This window comes from Excalfactoria chinensis, chromosome 1 (assembly GCF_039878825.1).
Source record: "Excalfactoria chinensis isolate bCotChi1 chromosome 1, bCotChi1.hap2, whole genome shotgun sequence".
NCBI lineage: Eukaryota > Metazoa > Chordata > Aves > Galliformes > Phasianidae > Excalfactoria > Excalfactoria chinensis.
The window spans coordinates 59,928,627-59,947,268 of record NC_092825.1 but is presented as its reverse complement, the minus strand read 5'-3'; the positions used below and the strand labels follow the sequence as shown (position 1 = coordinate 59,947,268).

The 18,642-nt window shown below is 40.6% G+C and overlaps 2 protein-coding genes across 2 annotated transcripts in view; both read right to left on the bottom strand.

The window, feature by feature from the left end:
- DERA (deoxyribose-phosphate aldolase) overlaps positions 1-4,141 on the bottom strand; it is a 52,207-nt gene extending 48,066 nt beyond the window's left edge. The window contains exon 1 of the mRNA XM_072348260.1: positions 3,898-4,141. Coding sequence (XP_072204361.1) covers positions 3,898-3,928 — 31 coding nt within the window. The 5' untranslated portion in view covers positions 3,929-4,141. The remainder of the gene's footprint in view (positions 1-3,897) is intronic.
- Positions 4,142-4,475: 334 nt separating this feature from the next.
- STRAP (serine/threonine kinase receptor associated protein) lies at positions 4,476-13,912 on the bottom strand. Its single transcript, XM_072338909.1, has 10 exons — positions 13,671-13,912; positions 12,607-12,742; positions 11,783-11,864; positions 11,453-11,525; positions 10,785-10,881; positions 8,480-8,617; positions 7,779-7,915; positions 6,938-7,087; positions 6,310-6,375; positions 4,476-6,027 (listed from the first exon to the last, which is right to left on the bottom strand). The coding sequence occupies exons 1-10, from the start codon at positions 13,780-13,782 to the stop codon at positions 5,966-5,968; spliced, it is 1,053 nt and encodes a 350-aa protein (XP_072195010.1). The 5' UTR covers positions 13,783-13,912; the 3' UTR covers positions 4,476-5,965.
- Positions 13,913-18,642: the final 4,730 nt, after the last annotated feature.

The window sequence follows — 18,642 nt, the reverse complement described above, 5'->3', positions numbered from 1 at the left end:
TGCTTATTATGTTTCATTTTAAAAATTCTATTCAGAACCAAAAGGGCCTTGGTTAATTATGTAATAAAAAGAATGCATGGCAAAGAAGGACAAAGGTTCTAGAAATATACAGCACAGATGGAGACTTCTGTCTGACACAGATCTCCCATTCAAGCCCACTTCTCCATTATTTAAAGCAGTGGGCAAGTGAAAATAAATATGTCTTACCACGACTGACTAAATAGACTTTTAAATCTGCCATGTGAGGTCTCACCAAATCTTTAAATGAATGTGTCTCTATTCAGAAAAATCACTTACAACTCCAGTTTCTTCTTTTTCTCATTAAAAAAAAATCAGAATAAAACCATTATTTCAAATAGAACCGACCGCCTTTAGATTCTGCCCCTCCTCCACTCCCCCAAGATTTATAATTTAGTATCTGGCTAAGGAAAACTATATTTAATTAGGCTCATTAACCTTGCAGTGTGAACATGTCTTTTTTTTTTTTTTTTAAATAAGTCATCTGCTAGTCATCTGCACAATCATGTGGCTTCGGGGATAAGAGTAATTAAAGCAGTTACACTATAGCTAATTAGCCAATATTCTGTAATCACTCTTCAAGTTTACTTTTTTTTTTCCCTCTAAAGACATTTGAAAAAAAAAAAAAAAATACTCAAAATCTTAACAGGAAATTCAACTCCTTCCTTTGAGAACACGAATCCAAAAATACCAAGCAGTTCATCAGAAAAACAATAAATAAAACCACTTCATTAGTATAATTACATAAATATCTAAGATATCTAACGCATTCCTCATAAAAAAAGACTCAGCTTTTTGGAAGCTTTAGAAAACGTGTAGATGTTACCCTTCAGATGGCAAAAAAGAAAGCTAAAAAATGCCCGAGGCTGTAGTTTCACAAGCATTTCAAAGCAGCTCTGTCCCCAAAAGAAGCTGTCCCCCAACTGTTTATTTCCTTCTCTGTGCCAGAAACAGCATGTGTGCTCCTCCTTACCATGAACACACGATAAAATGGGCAAGAGAAGTGATGAAAGCTATTATTTCTGGAGAAACTATTATGAAACTGTGTCCTGAACCTTTACTCAATATGAAATACTCAAGTGAACGCAGGCTGAATCCAGCTGGCCATGCATAACTGAGCAAAAGACTTCAGGATCATATCTTGTTGAAGAGTTACGTTACCAAGTAAGCTGTTTATGGGCTTGAGGGTAATTCTTTTTTTTTACATGGAAGCTGTAAATATTTTCTCAGAGTGACTGTTTCACTAGACCTATTTTGTTCTCATGTTGGATCCTTCTTATATGAGAAAATTTCAGTCTGCAAGTCATAAGCATTCACAATAAGGCATAAGCCGAAGTAGAAATAAGATCAACTACATTGAGACATTGGTAAGATCACACAGTGTTGAGCATCAGTCACATGAAAACAGCTCAGTGTCCTCCAAAGCATTTCAAAAACCACTGATGAGCCTTTTCCCAGAAAGTCAGCTGCTCCATGAGCTGTAGAACAACTGGAGCTTGGTTTCATGCAGCTCTGAGTCCCTCACTTTCTCCCTTGCTACAGAGATTTCTCCTTACCCCAGTAGTCCAGCTGTCCTGATATGGTCCGTATGACCATGGAGTAAGGCAGGACATCATTACTTAATAAAGACAAATTAAATGTGTAATGAGGAGCCATGTCATTGCTGAGCTGTGCCTGCCTTTGTGCCAACAGTGGAAGTAGTTCAGTCATTCTGCCCAGTGACTCAGTTATCTTTGAGATATCTGTCTTTATTTCAAATATGATTGAAGTTATCCAGCAGATTCAGAAGGTGTTAAAGAGGAAACAGTGAAGGAACAGAGCCACTGTAAGCGATAAAAACAGCTATTAATATATTAGAACATAATTACGCTGTCTTGAAGAAGGATGCAACACTTCATTATCTAAATGCCACTTACCACAGGCTAGCTCTCATATGCAAATGGCTCAGAAATATCAACTACGTATAATTAAAAATATCAGTAGAAACAAAATGAACGTATCTTTGGCCCTTTGACTAGAAGGCTGAACAACACGGATGGATTTTCTTGAAGAAAAAGAACACATTGCAAAACAACTGTAATTAATTATTCATTACTCAGAATGTATACATATATGTATGTATGTATATATATACAATATCATAAAAGGACATATACATATAAGAACATATAATCATAGAACACTTTGGGTTGGCTTGGGTTAAGGTGGTCTTTCACCCAACCTCATGCCCAAAGCAGTGTCAGCTCTCAACTCAGGTCAGTCATCAAGGCCTTATCCACTTGGGTCTTAAGAACCTTAAGGATTTAGCTGAGGACTGCACAGGACCTCTGAGCAGCCTACCCCATTACCTAACCATCTCCGCATGAAAAAATTTTTCCTTGCATCCAGTTTCATCTTCTCTGGTTTCTGTTCATTTCTGTTCTCTCTTGAACTCGTGCTATGCTCAGTCATGAATACATTGGCTCCATTTATTTGATGTAGGACTGGACAGGCTGCTGAAAGCCATGTTGCCCCAGGCTGAATCAGTCCATCTCCCTCAGCCCCTCCTCATAGGACAAGCACTCCAGGTCATAGTAATCTTGGCAGCCCTCTGCTGAACTCATGACAATTTGCTAGCAGATTGAGGGAGGCGATCCTCTCCCTCTACTCTGCCCTGGTAAGGCCACATCTGGAGTACAGTGTCCAGTTTTGGGCTCCTCAGCTCAAGAAAAACTGTTAACTTCAAGATTAAATCCAGCAGAGAGACACAGAGATAATTAGGGGCCTGGAGCATATGAAGAAAGGTTAAGAGATCTGTGACTGTTTGGCCTGGAGAAGTATGAGAGGGGATCTCATCACTCGTTAGAAATATCTAAAGTAAAGGAATCAAAAGGATGGGGCCAGGCTCTTTTCAGTGGCGTGCAGTAACAGAACTAGGGGCAATGGGCACTAACTGGAACAAAGGAAGTTACCAATGATTTTATACTTGGCAGCACTGCCTTCCTTATAATTACTCCTACCTGTTGGAGGACAACTGTTTGATAGAACTAGACTGACTTCAGATTCAAGTTTCTTAAGTTCATGCATAGACAGGCAATTAACTGTAGGAATAAACTTACAGTACGAAGTGGAACATGCGCCTAGCTTACAATAGCTGGAGTGCATGTGCAAACTCGTGTGCTGACTTTGTAACAGACACAGAAGTTTTGCTACTGCATTATTAATGCAACTGTGTCAGCAAAAAAAAAGATGCCATTCAGATGGTTACAGTTCAAACACCTGTTTCTGCAAGCAGCCCAAGGATAAGCACATCAGAGAGCAACGCAACAGCTCAATTCTAGAGCTATGTGTCAGTGATTGCAGAGAATGCCAACAGAGTTAGCTTCAAATTGTCCACCGAACTGCCATATCCCTCCTTAAAGTGACCATTCGGGAGGCTGGTCACCTGAATGCAGGCCACCGCTGCACTCGGGTTTGGCTGTGTGGAGAAGTGGGAAGGCTGCTTCTCCTTCCCCGAGCCCGGCAGCAGAAATACAGGTTCTACACAGGCAGTGGTACGGGAAAGTCCGTCTGGGCGGCTCATTAGGTAGAGGCTCGGCCACCGAGTATCGCCTGCACACATCAGGAAAAGCCCCATCGAGCAGGCGGCAAGCAAAGAAAACCAAAACCGAAGCAACGAGAAGTGTTTTGAACCCTCTGGGTGAAGGGAAGGGAGAAGGAAGCGCACTAAAAAGGTTTCACTCAGTCAGGAGCCGGCATGGCAGCGAGACGCGGCCGCGGGACCATCAAGCCTCGCGTGAGGACGCCCGCCGGCTCCCGCCGCTCTTCAGCGCTCGTACAGAGCACAGGGCCCTGCCCGAGCCCCGCAAAGCTCCCGTCCCGCAGGCCGCCGACTCTTACCCAGCCCGGTGCCCGCGTTTCTGGCCGCCATGGCCCGCGCTCACGGGCCCGAGCGGGGCGGGGAGAGACAAGCAGCGCCGGTCCCGCCCCGCGCCAGCAGGAAGCGGCGCCTATAGCGAAGCTCGCCCTGCTTGCTCTGCCTCAGGTAAACAGCCGTCCCGGGGAGCCCCGGGCACCGGCACAAGCAATGGCGCGGAGGCGTGACATGCCGGTGCCAGGTGTCCCCGAGCCCACATGGTCACTTGGACTTTTTTGAGGGGCAAACAGACGCCATCCCGCTGCTCCGCCCCCGGAACGCCAGCAAGGAGCGTGGGCTGGCCGCCACGCTGCTGAGGTCAAAGAGCTGTTCAGGCTCCTGTAACGCTGACAGAGCAGGTCACTATGGAATGCTCAGCAGCCTGCTTGAAATACAGCACAAGGAGTTTCATTGGGGTGGGCTTCTGGTTTTAAATGCATCTTATTTAGCTAGTAAGTTTGTAGATTGAAGTATGAGATTTGGAACCCTTGTAAGCATTAAATGTATTAGCAATTACATTACAATTTTTGGGTCAAAAACTTGAACAGACTATTCAAAAACTAATTTTGGAGTTAAGTTACTTTATTGTTAATTTTTTAAAGATACCACTGTATACCAAGAAACCAAGACTAATTTTATCCTTCTTTATTTTCCTTGTTTTTACTCTATTCCTCCCACTTCCACAAAAGAAATTAAGGCTGAAAGTGAGCTCCAAAGACTGAGTCCAGGCGCCCTACGCAGGCAGGCTCAGCTACAGCAGGCTCCCTGGAGCCATGTCCAGTTGGGTTCTGAGCATCTTCAACACCAAAGCCTCTACAGCATTTCCAGGCAACCACTTCCAGCATTTTACTGCCCTCACTGAGAAAGTGTTTTTTTTATGCTTAGACTTGATATATATGCATAGGCATAGGAACCTCTGTTTCGATTTATACTAAGGTTTTCAAACATTAAGCTTCAGCTTTCTTCTAACATTACTGGGATGCCATTGGGAAAGAGTCAGATTAAGGACAAGTCTTAACATAAAAAAAAAAAAAAAAAAGGGAAGTATATGAACATATGTTTATATAATGTATATATAAAATTATATAATATATAACTTTCCTTTCCAAAAAGAGCAACTTTAAATTAAGTCTTTCAGCATTAAAATTAAAGGAAGTGACAAGCAGAAGAATGGCAATATTCTCTTTAATGATGAAAGTATGGGTTTTGACCTCGCGTGTGTAACTTCTTTTTTTAATCCAGTCTACAGAACTAAACCCAAGGTTCTTTACAAACTGAGCCAACCTCTGAGATTTTCATGTACAACCCCATATTTCAGTCAGTACATTTAGGTTAAGAGTTCTCAGTGCTTTTGATTTAGAGACTCACTTTTACATTCAAAAGTTAAAGAATAAAATGATGCAAGGCTTACATATCAAGAAACTTGCCACTCTCTGGACCAAACACTAAAACATTCTTATTGCTTTCCCTCTGTATAGTACAAAAACAGATGCTAGAAAGTATTATACCATTAACTTGGCTGCTTTTCCGTTCCATGAACCCAATGCTAAAGAGTAAAGCTAAGAGTTTTGAGAGGCATTTTATTTAGACAACTGAAAACAGTTAAACATTCAGAAGCAGTGTACAATGAAACAAAAACTGAATACTTTTAGTACATAATCCCCTTTTCAACTAAAGCCAAATCTTCCAACTTTAAAGGGAAAAAAAAAAAATGGGTAAAAGCAATATTTTTCTTTTTCTTTCTCCGTAATAAAGAAAAACGCACTACAATGAGTCTAATTGAAATTAGAGAGACTGGATCTTGGCTTGCACACTTCTTTCAAAAGACAGTAGGCAGTTATGCTAAAAAGATAGCAAAACTCTACTACTTGTCTTTTTTTTTTTTGGATACTCAGTTCTCTTACAGACAACACCTAACCAGTTCCACTGCATTCTCATCAATTACTGCCCATCTTTGCCTTATGTAGAGAGTGCACTCTGGAAGGCTGCTGTTTATCACTGCTCACTTGATTTAGTCTTGTATGTCCATACGTTGCGTAACAGTTGAGATAATCACGCCTTGACTTCAGGAGTTGAGCTGTACACTGAATCTGAGTTTTCAGAGGCAACTTCTTCTGCAATTCAATAGAGAGAATCAATTGACATACATAAACCAAAGAATGCTGCACTGATGTGCAGTGACCAGCTTAGTTTTCCATTTAACCCAATTCAGGTTTTTCTACCATATCTGTTAAGTTTGCAAGATCCCACAGCTCAAGTCAGTATTTTGACACTTAACATGCCGTTTCCTAGAACAACATGCTCAAAGATCTTTCGAGAGGAGTGAAAAATGCCTGAAGTTATTTGGAAAAAGTTAACTCTTCCCTGTTAAAGAAGCTGGCAGTTCAATGTTTTACCTATTTCCTCCTCTGCAGTTCCTGGAAGGCTGGTCCTTGCTTTTGCTGCTTCTGCATTCTCCTCTTCTGTAGAGAGGAAAGGAAATGGTTAGTACCTCCACTTCTGCTCAACCCAGACTGAAAAGTGGGTTTCACTCTGAAAACGCAGAAAAAAAAACCTCACTTATTTAGTGTTGAGGAGTAAAAGCTGGGTAAGCAATTCTATCAACTATTACTTGTCTGCAGTTTTCTAAGCACTGCTTCCCCTGAGCTCCTTCCCCCCCAAAATACTAGAGAAAGTACAGAGAAAACTTATATTCCCCCCCACCCCCCTAAGATTCTTATATCCTAAGTATTCATAAAATTATTTTCTACATCTTGCCCTGTAACATGAAGATTTGAGATTACACAAGCAATTTGTTACCAAGTGCCTATATTCATTAAGCTCACATTTGAATTGCTTAAATGACAGCTACAGAAGTAAAACCTTAAATCCAACAGACTTGAGTGGCAATGAAGATACCAAATGACAGCAGTGATACTGTAACAAATTCAGATGATGTTTGAATCTGAATTCAAAACTACTAAGATTTCTGAATGAAGCAGCCAAGTAAGACCAGGAAAAAGAAAACAAAAAACACACGCTTACCAGGAACTACACACTTCCAAAGACCATAGGTTTTTCCTACTGTTGTCTGCCACAGCCTTAGTGTGCCATCCTCTGAGCCACTGGCATATAACTCCCCATCAGGGCTAAATCTCACACAGTGAATTGGACCAAAGTGCCCTTTGTAAGATTCTATAAGAGAACATATCAAGGTCAATAATTTCAACAGTACAAATAAATGAGTGAAAACTGATTGAAAGGAGAATAAAAACATGGATCAGGGAAACTTCCCCAGTACTTTATTTTTGATACAAAACAATATTTCTAATTATTATAAGTTGTAGGGATAGCAACTAAGTGTTACTATTACCTGAATTAGATGCAAGAAGACAGACATTTCATTATTATAGGCAAAATTACAAAATAAGCCAACATTCTTCAACCGCTTACTAAGCATGCATCTACGTAATTAAACAAAGATAGGAGCAACAGATTAAAACACACTTTAAAATAACTTGTACATGGCCAGCATTAAAATACAATCCAGTAACTGTGACTCATTAGACATAATTAATGAATGCCACAGTACGACATTTAAGTTAACATATAGTTTTGCTATTGCAGCAGTATGGGATGACTCAACATTTCCCCCCCCCCCCATAGCTGCAGAGCTGTTTAGTGGAGGTTTTAATTAGATCTGCAAGAGTAACATTAGCTATTCTAACAAAGAACAAAGCTTCTTAACTGACTACTTACCTTTCCATTATCTTGTACTCAAATAAGTTTGCAGCACAGCATGCTCTACAAGTTTAATTCATTAGCCACTATGTCATCTGTCTAATACTTGTCAAAACTTGTTTTTTATTATTGAAGTCAAACATACCTAATTCTTCTCCTGTGTTATAGTCATATTTATAGAGTTTAAAATCTTCACCACCTGCAACCAAACATTCTTTCTCTGGGTGAAGGGATGCAGAATTGATTGTAGCAGGTGCTTCAAATGATTTAATCTGCTCCAGACTGAGGGAGGAGAAAGAACAGGTATTTTAAAGAAGGTCCTGAAAGCAAAGGAACTGTGATTCTACAAATCATAGTTGCTTTTAAGAAAGACAGACGACACCCACATGCAGTTTCCAAAACAAATTTTAACACTGGCAAGTCAAGCTCATAAAGTTTAGAAACAAGTTCAGAACAAGCAAAACACACAGATAAGTTCACACATTTCAAAGTACTTTCTGACACATACTTATGACTGCAACTTGCTTTAAAACATCATAGAAACTGTATAAATCACTTCTCTTAAATCACTAATTGAACTCTGGATGAAAACCTTATCTAATGACAACTCCAGTTAGTTTTGAACTATGAAAATGGTACTGATCCATTACAGTCTACCGTCTCGCAGACAATTGGGGACCACTGGTTTAGAAAAGGATAGTTGTTTCAGACCTTGTCTCTGACAACATGGTAGGCAAAGATATTTGCTGACATCGGTTCTAACAGCATCATGATCTTGGCCTTGTACAATCAGTTTTACTCACTATCAAACCCATAACTCAAAAAGATTCCATGTTTTAGACTCACGTTTCCGCACTATGAAAAGCAATAGTCTTCCCATAGGTTATCACAAGTATTTGCCCTTCTGGAACATACTCCATGCTGCTCACAGACATCGCAACATTTAATGCCTTCACTTCAGTCATGGTACTCCTGTCCCAGAGGCTTAAGAAAAATCAGAAGAAAGATTCTCAGATCAGTTTAACACACCAGTTTCCACCTCCACCCATAACATGTTGTGGTTGCAAAAAGCCCCCTAATAAAGAATATTCTACAGCCACTTCAGATTTTCAGCAGCATTCTTTGCTTTGCTTTACTTACATGAGAATTAAGGCAAGTTTACATTAAAATACTGCTACTTTTAAAACTTAACAACTACATTAAATGGTACACACACTGCTTAACTGTTTAACTACTCAAGGATTCTCTTAAAAGACTAAAAGCTTTATTACGTCTCCTGAGCATTACAGCTTTCTAGAAGCAAAACTTTCAGATTGCATTCTGCCTTTTTAACTCAAAACATACAGAGATATAATACTAATTTAAGAAACTAATAGACTCATTTAATATAATTTAGCATTTTGCCTAGGCAGGCAAGAAATATCTATACTAAAATCAAATTAAATTGAAACAAACTGTCCCACACAACATCCTGGTCACCACAATGGAGAAAAATGGATTTGAGGGATAGACCACTCGCTAGATATGGGATTGGTTGGACACTTGCACTCAGAGTTGCAGTTAACAGCTCAGCATCCAACCAGTGATGAGTAGCATTCCTCAGGGACTGGTACTATTTTATATCTTTATAGATGACATGGACAGTGGGATTGGGAGCAGCAAATCTGCAGATGACACCAAGCTGAGCGGTACAGTTGACACACTAGAGAGAAGGGATGCATCTCAAGCCAGACAGGCTTGAGAGGTGAGCTCATGCTAACCTCACAAAGTTCAAAAAGGTCAAGTGCAAAGTCCTGCACTGGGGTTGAGGCAATCTTAAGCACAGACACAGGTTGAGCAGATAATAGCTTGAGAACAGCCCTGAGGAGACGGATTCAGGAGTGTCATTTGATGAAACTCAACACAGGAAACGCATGACCAGCAGGTGATTCTGCCCCTCTACTCTGCCCTCATGGGACTCCACCTGGAGTACTGTGGCCAGTTTTGAGACACCCAACACAAGAAGAACATCAAGCTGTTGGAGTGGGACCAGAGGAAGGCCACCAAGATGATTAAACATTAGGAAGAAACTCTTGGGTTTGAGGGTAGACACTGGAACTGGTTGCCCAGCGAGGTTGTGGATGCTCCCACTCCAGAGGCATTCAAAGCCAGGCTGGAAGGGGCTGTGAGCAACCTGGTCTAGAGGGAGGTGCCCCTGACTATAGCAGGAGGGTTGGAACTAGATGTACTTTAACAGCCCCCTCCAGCCCAAACCATTCTATAAATTATGAGTTTCTTATTTCATTAAATAACTGAATGCTGTTATTTCAATTTCTAAAATTCAGAGAAAAAAGACTAGTCTCTTGCCTATCTTGAATGAGGTAACTGAAAAAGAATTGGAGCCAAAACAGAAACAAGGAGACTGCAACTGTGATTTCACCCTATATCCACTGCCCTTCCACAAAGCAGAAAGCCACTATTACTCTATGCCATAAGTATAAGAATAACGAGACAAGTAGACACGAGATGATGCTGATCACATCAACCAGAAAGTTGTGGAAGCAGCAAGGCACATCTTCCTTCTTTTTTGGCCAGCATAGTTTGAGGAAGGATCTTTATCATTTCATCTCCCTAGCAGCCAAGTCTGTCTAGGCTTTAGCCCATCTACATTTAAGGGGATGATCTATCTAATAAAACCAGAGAAGCTTTCTTAACTTACCACATGGAAGAGAAAGACATTTATGACTATTAAGAAGGCACTGTCTTCAGAGAGGCTTCCCTGCCTTATATCCCAACCCTCACCCAATGCATGTTTCAAGGCTTGACTGCAGAAGACAAGGCAGAGACACTTCAGCATGTGTCTTCACAAGACCTCACCTAGAATTTAATTTCCTCTAGAATTATAAAAATCAAATTAATTCTACTATTCAGTTATCAGAGACCACCTCTTCCTATCAGGGAGGACATGTTTATGGTGCAAATCAGAATCAACAGAAAAATTACATCTTCAACAACATGAAAAACTGGATTACATGCGCATATTCTAATCTAGAATCAAACAACCTTTATTACTACTTCCCAAGGAAATAAAAATCTTCTGACAGAAATTGTACACATTAAGCAAAAGTGAGCTTCATAGAAAACTAGAAGTTTGCTTTTTTTTTTTCCTTACCGGACAGTTTTATCATCAGCTGAAAGAATCTGTTTGTCATCACTGCTCCATAAAGCCTTTTTAATACCAGAAGTATGCCCACTGACAACATCAGGTTCTCAAAATAAGAACAAGTATTTTAGTACACATAAAAATATAAATGAACATCGTGCAGTAGTTTAGGAACTCTAGTCATCTACATAGATTTCTATTTACTAGAAGCTGCAAAATTACTTCAGACACTACTAACTTTTATTTACAGATTTCAATCTAGGAACCTATCTAATTGTCTAAACTTAAAAAGCCTATACTTAAAAAGACTAAAATGTCAGTTAACATCAATATTAATTATCTTGGTATCAGTTTTCAGCAGTTCATTATTGATACAAATTTAAGCACACTTCAATATGAAAAGTCTTTTGCCCTTCAGGTAGTGTAATTTTAGTCAGACCTACTCATAGTAAGTCCCTGTTAAAGAAAAACACACTATCCTTAAAACACTTCATAGATAAGCTCTATTTTACTTTAAAGACTAACACAATTTGATTTAGTATAGAAAACTGTTATAGACGCATCCTTTGTACAACAAGCCTCAAGTGTGTCTTTTGTGATTCACAAAGTCCACACACAAGAAAAATCAACCAAACAGAAAACCAAAAATAACCAGTAGTAAGCAAGTGCAGACTCACCTGCTTCCGGCTTGCTTAAATCATAGATACGCAACAATTTATCTTGTCCACCTGTTAACAGATAATTGCTATCCTGAAACAGAAGTTATAAAGGGTCAACTCTACTTTGAATTGAAATACCAGCCTTCATCCATAAGCCTTAAAATACCATTTATTTCTCTCAGACAGTTTCTAAAACATTTATTACAACTTGTTATTTGTAAGATCAAAGCTTAAATGCGTGCTAAATTACTTGCCAGCCTAAATGTATGTATAAAAAAACATAGCAAATAACAAAACTTGCCAAAGACCTTACCTCTCTGTTGAATATGCTATAAAGATTTTCCATACCTGTGTAAAATCCACACTTTTGACAATGTGTTTGTGAGCCAATGTGATTAGTTCATCTCCCGACACAGCATCCCACACTTTGCTAAATGACAAGAGAGAACACATACATTTTGGTAGCTCCAGGACAAATGTGAACAGACAAGTTAAGTTGTCTCTCTTAATCTATCCTATATAATCCTTCCTGACACTATCATAACATTTTTAGTCCTAAGTGCTACACTGTAATGAACTACAGACCTATACCTAACATTCCTTCACTGAAGAATTTGTTACTGTCCCATCAGTTTCTTTCACTGACTTCTTCAGGATAACACATGATCAGCATTTTAGATTTAAGACAAACAAAGGCAGCTCTTCTCTGCAACTTCTGTGGACTTAATTCTAAGAACGGGATTTGAATTGTCAAATATATTAACGTACGCTGCAAACAGTTCAAACAAGCAAATCAAAAATGAAAGAAATAATTCACTAATATTTCTGCATGTCTTCTAATAAAAAGCAGTACACAAAACGAAGATCACTCTTGCCACTCTGGAATAACTACAGTAGTGAAGTCTAGAACTGCACGGCATTGTTTATTCCAATAAATCAGCACAATAACTAAGTATAGTTGTCAAGAAGCAACCACAGTTGCTGAGCAAGATAGAATTAGCTGTAGCTGCTCATAAAAACCTTAAATTCTGGGCTGTAACATCGATATAAGGTAACAACTTAAAAAAAAAAAAAAACAAAAAAAAAACACAGCAACTTACTACAGCCATATTAAAAAAAAAGGCTATTGACTGAAATCAAAAGAAAGACTCCAAAAGCAGGTAATCACTTACGCTGTAAAATCTGCAGCTGCTGTAGCTGCTTTAGTGGCGTCTTTGTTCAACGTAGCACCCCAGACAGCACCTTTATGACCTAGGAATGTGCCGATCCAGTCTCCTGTGTCACCCTGACGCAGCATAGGCTTTCCATCTTTGGAAAAACAAAATCAATATTCAGACAACATAACAAAAAAGCAAGCTGTGTTAGGAAACAATTCCATCGCACCAACATGGAACAATCAAACCGCCACCAGACTGACCACCCTTGGGCAGGTCAGTTCAATTGATTTTGGAACAGTATTTTCAGACTAACAGCACACAAAAAGGAGTCTGGGGTTTATAATGAGAGATGTTTAAAACACAAAGAAATATGCTGGAAAAACGAAATAGAAAGCCTTTATTGTGATTATTTTTTGCTAGGATGCTGCCAGATATAATTCACACAAAGAATAGAGCTGAACATTAAATCCTCAGAGACATCGAGGAATGTTCTTTTACAGAACACATGTGAAGATGAACTCATATGCATACGAATGAAAATGCTAGTCCCGTAAACGAGCAGAAGAGAGCTCTCAAGGGAAAGGAAGCAGAAATCACTGCTCTGCAATAAGCAAGGCAGCTGCCTCAGTTGCAAAGGAGCTGGTTGTAAAGTGTGTAACAGATACGTACATAAGAGGTAGTTATAGCTACTTATAGATAACAATTTTCAAGCCTTTCCTTCACAAGTGGGATTCAACCTGAATGAATGGGAGCCCTAAAGCCCTGCGGGCTAAAACCCGGCAAAAACAGCCTCCAACCAGTTCCCTTTTCCATCTGGTCACGCTGAAAGCAGGTATTATTTTAAGAGCACAGGCGCCCCGCTGAATGCTGGCCTCAACCCTCCTCCCTACTCTCCCCATCGCAAACCTTTCAAATGGGTGGCTATGGCCACAGCCACGCGCAACCCGCGAACAGCGGCCCGCAGACCCGCCCGCTGCCCACACGGCCTCAGTGCGGAGCAGGCCCAGTGACTGCGACTCTTGGAAGGGGCCGGTGAAGCAAGCGCGGCCGCCCACCCCTCGCCCCCCAGCCACGCTCACCCTTGCAGGCACTGATAAGGAAGTAGCCGTAGGGGGTGACGCCGCTGAAGGCCAGGTCCACCACGGGCCGCGTGTGCCCGGAGCACGTCAGAGGGGTCTGCCTCATGGCCATGGCGGCGGCTGAGCTCGGGACGCGCAGGGAGCTGGGCGGGGACGCGGCTACCCTCCAGCCGGGTAGGAAACGGCGACCGCGGTGTTGGCGGCAGCGGCGGAAATGACGACGGCGGAAGCGTTCCGGAGCGGAAGCTACGTCAGCCAGCGGGTGCGGAAGCGGAAGTGCTGGTAGCCGTTACGTGAGGGCGTAGCGTGCTCTGAGGGGTGAAGCGGGCTGGTTGCCGGTAGGGTGAATTTTGGAGGCGTAGCGCCTTCTGCTTCCTGAAGTTACAGCGCTGCGCTGAGCTGAGCTAGTCGGTGCTGTGGTGTTCAAAGTGGAAACTCCTCTGGAGAGGTTCACAGGTGTGTTTGTTTTGTTCATGTGGTTGGGGCAGTGCTGTGCCCCTGCTCGTTTGCCCAGCTCTTCAGTTCTCTATGACTTTGAGGTGTTTTCCTCTTCTCCCTGCAGTCTCCTAAACCAGCAGTCAAACTAATCCTACCAAAAGCAAGCAGAAATGTTTCAGCTGAAGTTTGAGTTAACTGCAGTTAACCACAGCTGTTCTCTAAAGAATAGGCACCCTGTCTGTAATCTCTGACTTGTAATGCATTTCAAAAACAAACCAGAGTTTGTAATTTCATGACCAGTGTTTCTTTATTTCTTTTTGCAAAACCACTGAATCCTAAGGGTTGGAAAAAGCCTCTTAAGATCATCTAGCCCACCCATCATCACCATGCCCACTAATGTCCCTCAGTGCCATCCCATCCCTTTGGGGATGATGAGTTCACCACTTCCCTGAGCGGTCCGTGCCAATGCCTCACCACTTTTAGAGAATAATTTTTTCCTAATATCCAAGCTGAACCTCCCATGGTACAACTTAAGCCCATTACCTCTCTTTGCTGATTGCCTGGGAAAGAGGTCACTCATCACCTTGCTACGACCTCCCTTCAGGGAGTTGTAGAGAGTCTCCCCTGATTAATCCCAGTTCTCTCAGCGACTCTTTATAACACTTGCGCATGACCTTACACTTGATTTTGTTGAACTTCCGGAGGTTCTCTTGGTCCCACTGCTTGTGCCTGCTGAGGTCCCTCTCAATGACATCCTATCCCTCATGTTTGTTACCACAGCACGCAGCTTGTTGTCACCCACAAACTTACTGAGGTTGCGCTCGATCCCACTACTGATGTAACTGACAAACATATTGAAGAGCATCAGCCCCAGTATTGACCCTTATGGGACGCTGCTCATCACTGATCTCCACCTTGACATTGAGCCACTGACCACCTCTGTCTGCATACTATCTCTCAACAAGTTCCTCTTCTATCAGACAGTCTGCCCATCAAATCCATGTCTTTCCAATTTGGAGAGAATGTTATGGGGGACCATATCAATGCCCTCACTGACATCTGATTAAGTACCGAAGTCCAAATAGATTATCCCTGCCTCTTAGCTCCATTATAGTACTTCCATTTAGGTATGTTTATTCCATACAGTCTGACAGTCTTTGAATTAGAAATAGATTAATTCTGTGTGCTCAGGCTAGACACCTTCTAATACAAAGATTCTAAGAGAAACCTCAAAGTGAAAAACAGGCACTCAGGTCTTCAAGAAGGTCTACAGATATTATTAGAAAAAGAAGGAAAGGTGGTAAAAATAGTTATTTACAAATGAAAGCTGCACAAGCTTAGAATAAAAATAGTAAGATTTTATCTTGTTTGATGTGGTTTTAGTCAAGGTTATTGTGTATCAGACAGCAGGAAAGTAAGGGGAAAAAAAACTCATTCAAAAAATTTTATTCAGTGTTTCATATTTGTCTGTTCATTATCCAGACAATTATCCAATAGAATTAAATAAATATTCATTAACTCCAGCTTGTCAGGAAGTAATCAGGAACTTGTAATCATATAGAGCAATTCACCCCATCACTGCACAGAATAGCAAGTGTGCCAATCAGATGTTACAGAGCACCTGGGCCTGACTCTGTCACTGGTGACTTATAATATTTGCTTGATTGGAAACATCTTTCCACAGTGATTGAATTTTCTTAGAAATCGTTGCTGAACATGAATAAAGCTATCTTAGTGAAAAGTCATGTTTCTAGTGCTTTGATTAAAGTAGATCAAGCAGAGACTGAATCAAGGAGTTTGGTGTACATATTTACATTTGCAAAGATTCCTTTCTGCTCCTGTGCTAGATAACAATGTTGAAAATGCCTTCTTTTTCCACTGAGGGGAGCTCCTTACATATCTATTAGCACATCACCGCTCTAGCTGAGAGATTCTGCTCTGGGGTGACTTTTTGACAGTGATTTCAGCTTGTATAAAACTGCCTTATGGACATAGCTGGATGCTTAGTTCTCTGAAATGAATCAATTCAGCAGGTGAATGGAAGGCTTCCGATGTCACAAGAGTCAGCAGCAGGGCAATCCCTTTGTTAGATGACCTTGAATCTGAATTACTCTGATGATCTGAAGACCCAGTGTAATGAGTAGGCACACCAATGCTCCTTACCTCTGTTGAGTTTTCCTTTGGAGAAATGTTCCCTATTAATTTGTACAGATAAATTAGGAAGAAAAGAAGGAGAAGGAGAAGGAGAAGGAGAAGGAGAAGGAGAAGGAGAAGGAGAAGGAGAAGGAGAAGGAGAGGGGAAGAGAAGAGAAGAGAAGAGAAGAGAAGAGAAGAGAAGAGAAGAGAAGAGAAGAGAAGAGAAGAGAAGAGAAGAGAAGAGAAGAGAAGAGAAGAGAAGAGAAGAGAAGAGAAGAGAAGAGAAGAGAAGGAGAAGGAGAAGGAGAAGGAGAAGGAGAAGGAGAAGGAGAAGGAGAAGGAGAAGGAGAAGGAGAAGGAGAAGGAGAAGGAGAAGGAGAAGGAGGAATAGCTGTTTGCTGAAGGATGATGTGTTGCAGATGCTATGAAGAGATATGAGAGCAACTGCAGAGCATGTGGTTGTGTTTTCACTGGGGAATAATTACAATTGAGAGCCAGCCTTAAGCAGTCAATTATCGCTAAGTAACTGAATGAGAGAAGTAATCATATCTTACAAATAATAGAAAAGTGTGCATCAGGGCAATGATTCTTTTATAGAACAGCCCTTCACGGCAGGTAACTGCATTGTTTTTATAATTTCATGGACCTTATTCTAACACAGATGTAGGGAATGTGAGGGCTGCAGCACAGAAACTCTTCTGTTGAGTGTACATGGCAGTATCTTTTGAGAATGTGAACAGAGGCAAAAGGGACTAAACAGGGTAAAGAGCTGGAGAGTAGTGTCATAGTTTTTCAGTGAAAATGCTGCCTACTTAAAGTCTGACAAGTGATGACATAACTTTTTCTTGTTGTTATCCTATCTTTTTGCCCAGCACAGTCATCTTTCTCCTTTCAAGGACAGAATGGAACCTGAAGACTGAGGATCAAAGAAGCTATTACAGCAAAGATAAAACCATTTTTAATAATCCTTATTGTCTTAGTAACTCTGTTGTTGGTGCATGTTCTGAATGTTCCAGATCTTTGTCTTCCAGTCAGACAGAAAATTTCCTGAGGGTCTAAGTTGCAAGCAGACAAAGTCAGGACTAAAATTCTTCACAGAAGAGTGAATTTTATGTTCCAAAATCCTGTACTAGGACTGATCATGTTAAATCAATTCATTTAACAGTAGAGTTTTATGATAATCTGATGAACATGATATGGACTTATAGAAGGAACAAATGTCAATGAACAGCTTTATAGAGACTTGGTGGGATGAAAGGGAACAGATTATCTTGAAGTGTTAACAGGGGAGAGAGAAGGAGAAATGCAGAGGAAAGAGATAAACAAGTCTATTACCATGCTTAGTTATTGTAGCCAACTGACATGTGAGTGTTATGGGTGCTAAGTTACAGGTGAAATTAGCCATTTATATTTCATTTCTCAGCCAGCAGCTTTGCTCCCTAGGCAGCTTGAAGCATGACTGCATTATAAAGGAGGATACATTGTTATGAGTAACATAATATTCTTTTTTCACCTCTTTTCAAGTCTCATATTGGAACCACTTGATAATTCAGGCTACATAAATAAGTATACACTTCTGCAAAGGATTTAAATTCACAATGAAAGTGAATCAGATTAAAACAGCTTTGCTAAAAGAGAATTCAAATTGTCTGGCAGTTGACTTAATTTCCAGGAAACGATTTAGCAAAATGCTTATTTTCTAAGTATTATCACATCTGTAATACTTCCCTCACTGTAAGGGCAGTAATACAGATTTTCAGGAATGAGCTCAAGCTGAATTAATTCATAATTTTAAGCTGCTTTGATGTTTTCACTTGGAAGATGTTCTTCATTACAGATTATATTTATGTTTATTGTTCTGAAAAGTTAAAGTAATTCAAACATCAACCTATAAAAATCAACAACTGCAGACAGACTTTATCATGCAATCCTAGAAGTACTTAAGCTGATTGTACACAAACAAATCCATGGCACTAAACAGGATCCTTCCAGTGGTGCTAAGGGAACGGATTGGTGTCACTGCATGTCTGCTCTCCATCACCTTTAGAAGTTGTGGAGATCAAGGGAGGTTCTTCAGAACTGGAAAAAGGAAAACATTCAACTGCAGGAAGGACAAGAGAAGGATCCAATGTCTATGGCCCTGCCGTAGACCTCATCTGTGTTCCTGAGATGTTTTTAAGGCAGTTTCTAGACCATGAAAAACAATCAGGAATAGTCAGAATGAGTTTACCAAGGACAAACAATGCCTGACCTATCATGTTGCCTGTCTTCAGCAGGACTTCTACTGTGTTCTTTCAGAGTGTCCTTAAAGTCAAAATGATAAGATGTAAGTGGATAGATGGGAGGAAAATTGACTGCAGTGCTGAGCTCAAGGAACGTTATCTCAAAGTCCAACTGG

Bases quoted from the DNA above. Each gene is read 5' to 3' on its own strand.
- STRAP (XM_072338909.1), bottom strand. From the start codon at position 13,782: ATGGCCATGAGGCAGACCCCTCTGACGTGCTCCGGGCACACGCGGCCC. The intron at 12,743-13,670 runs GTGAGCGTGGCT...GTTTTTCCAAAG, and splicing joins CCTTATCAGTGCCTGCAAGG to ATGGAAAGCCTATGCTGCGT. The intron at 7,088-7,778 runs GTATGTTTGACT...GTTCTCTTATAG, and splicing joins TAACACAGGAGAAGAATTAG to AATCTTACAAAGGGCACTTT.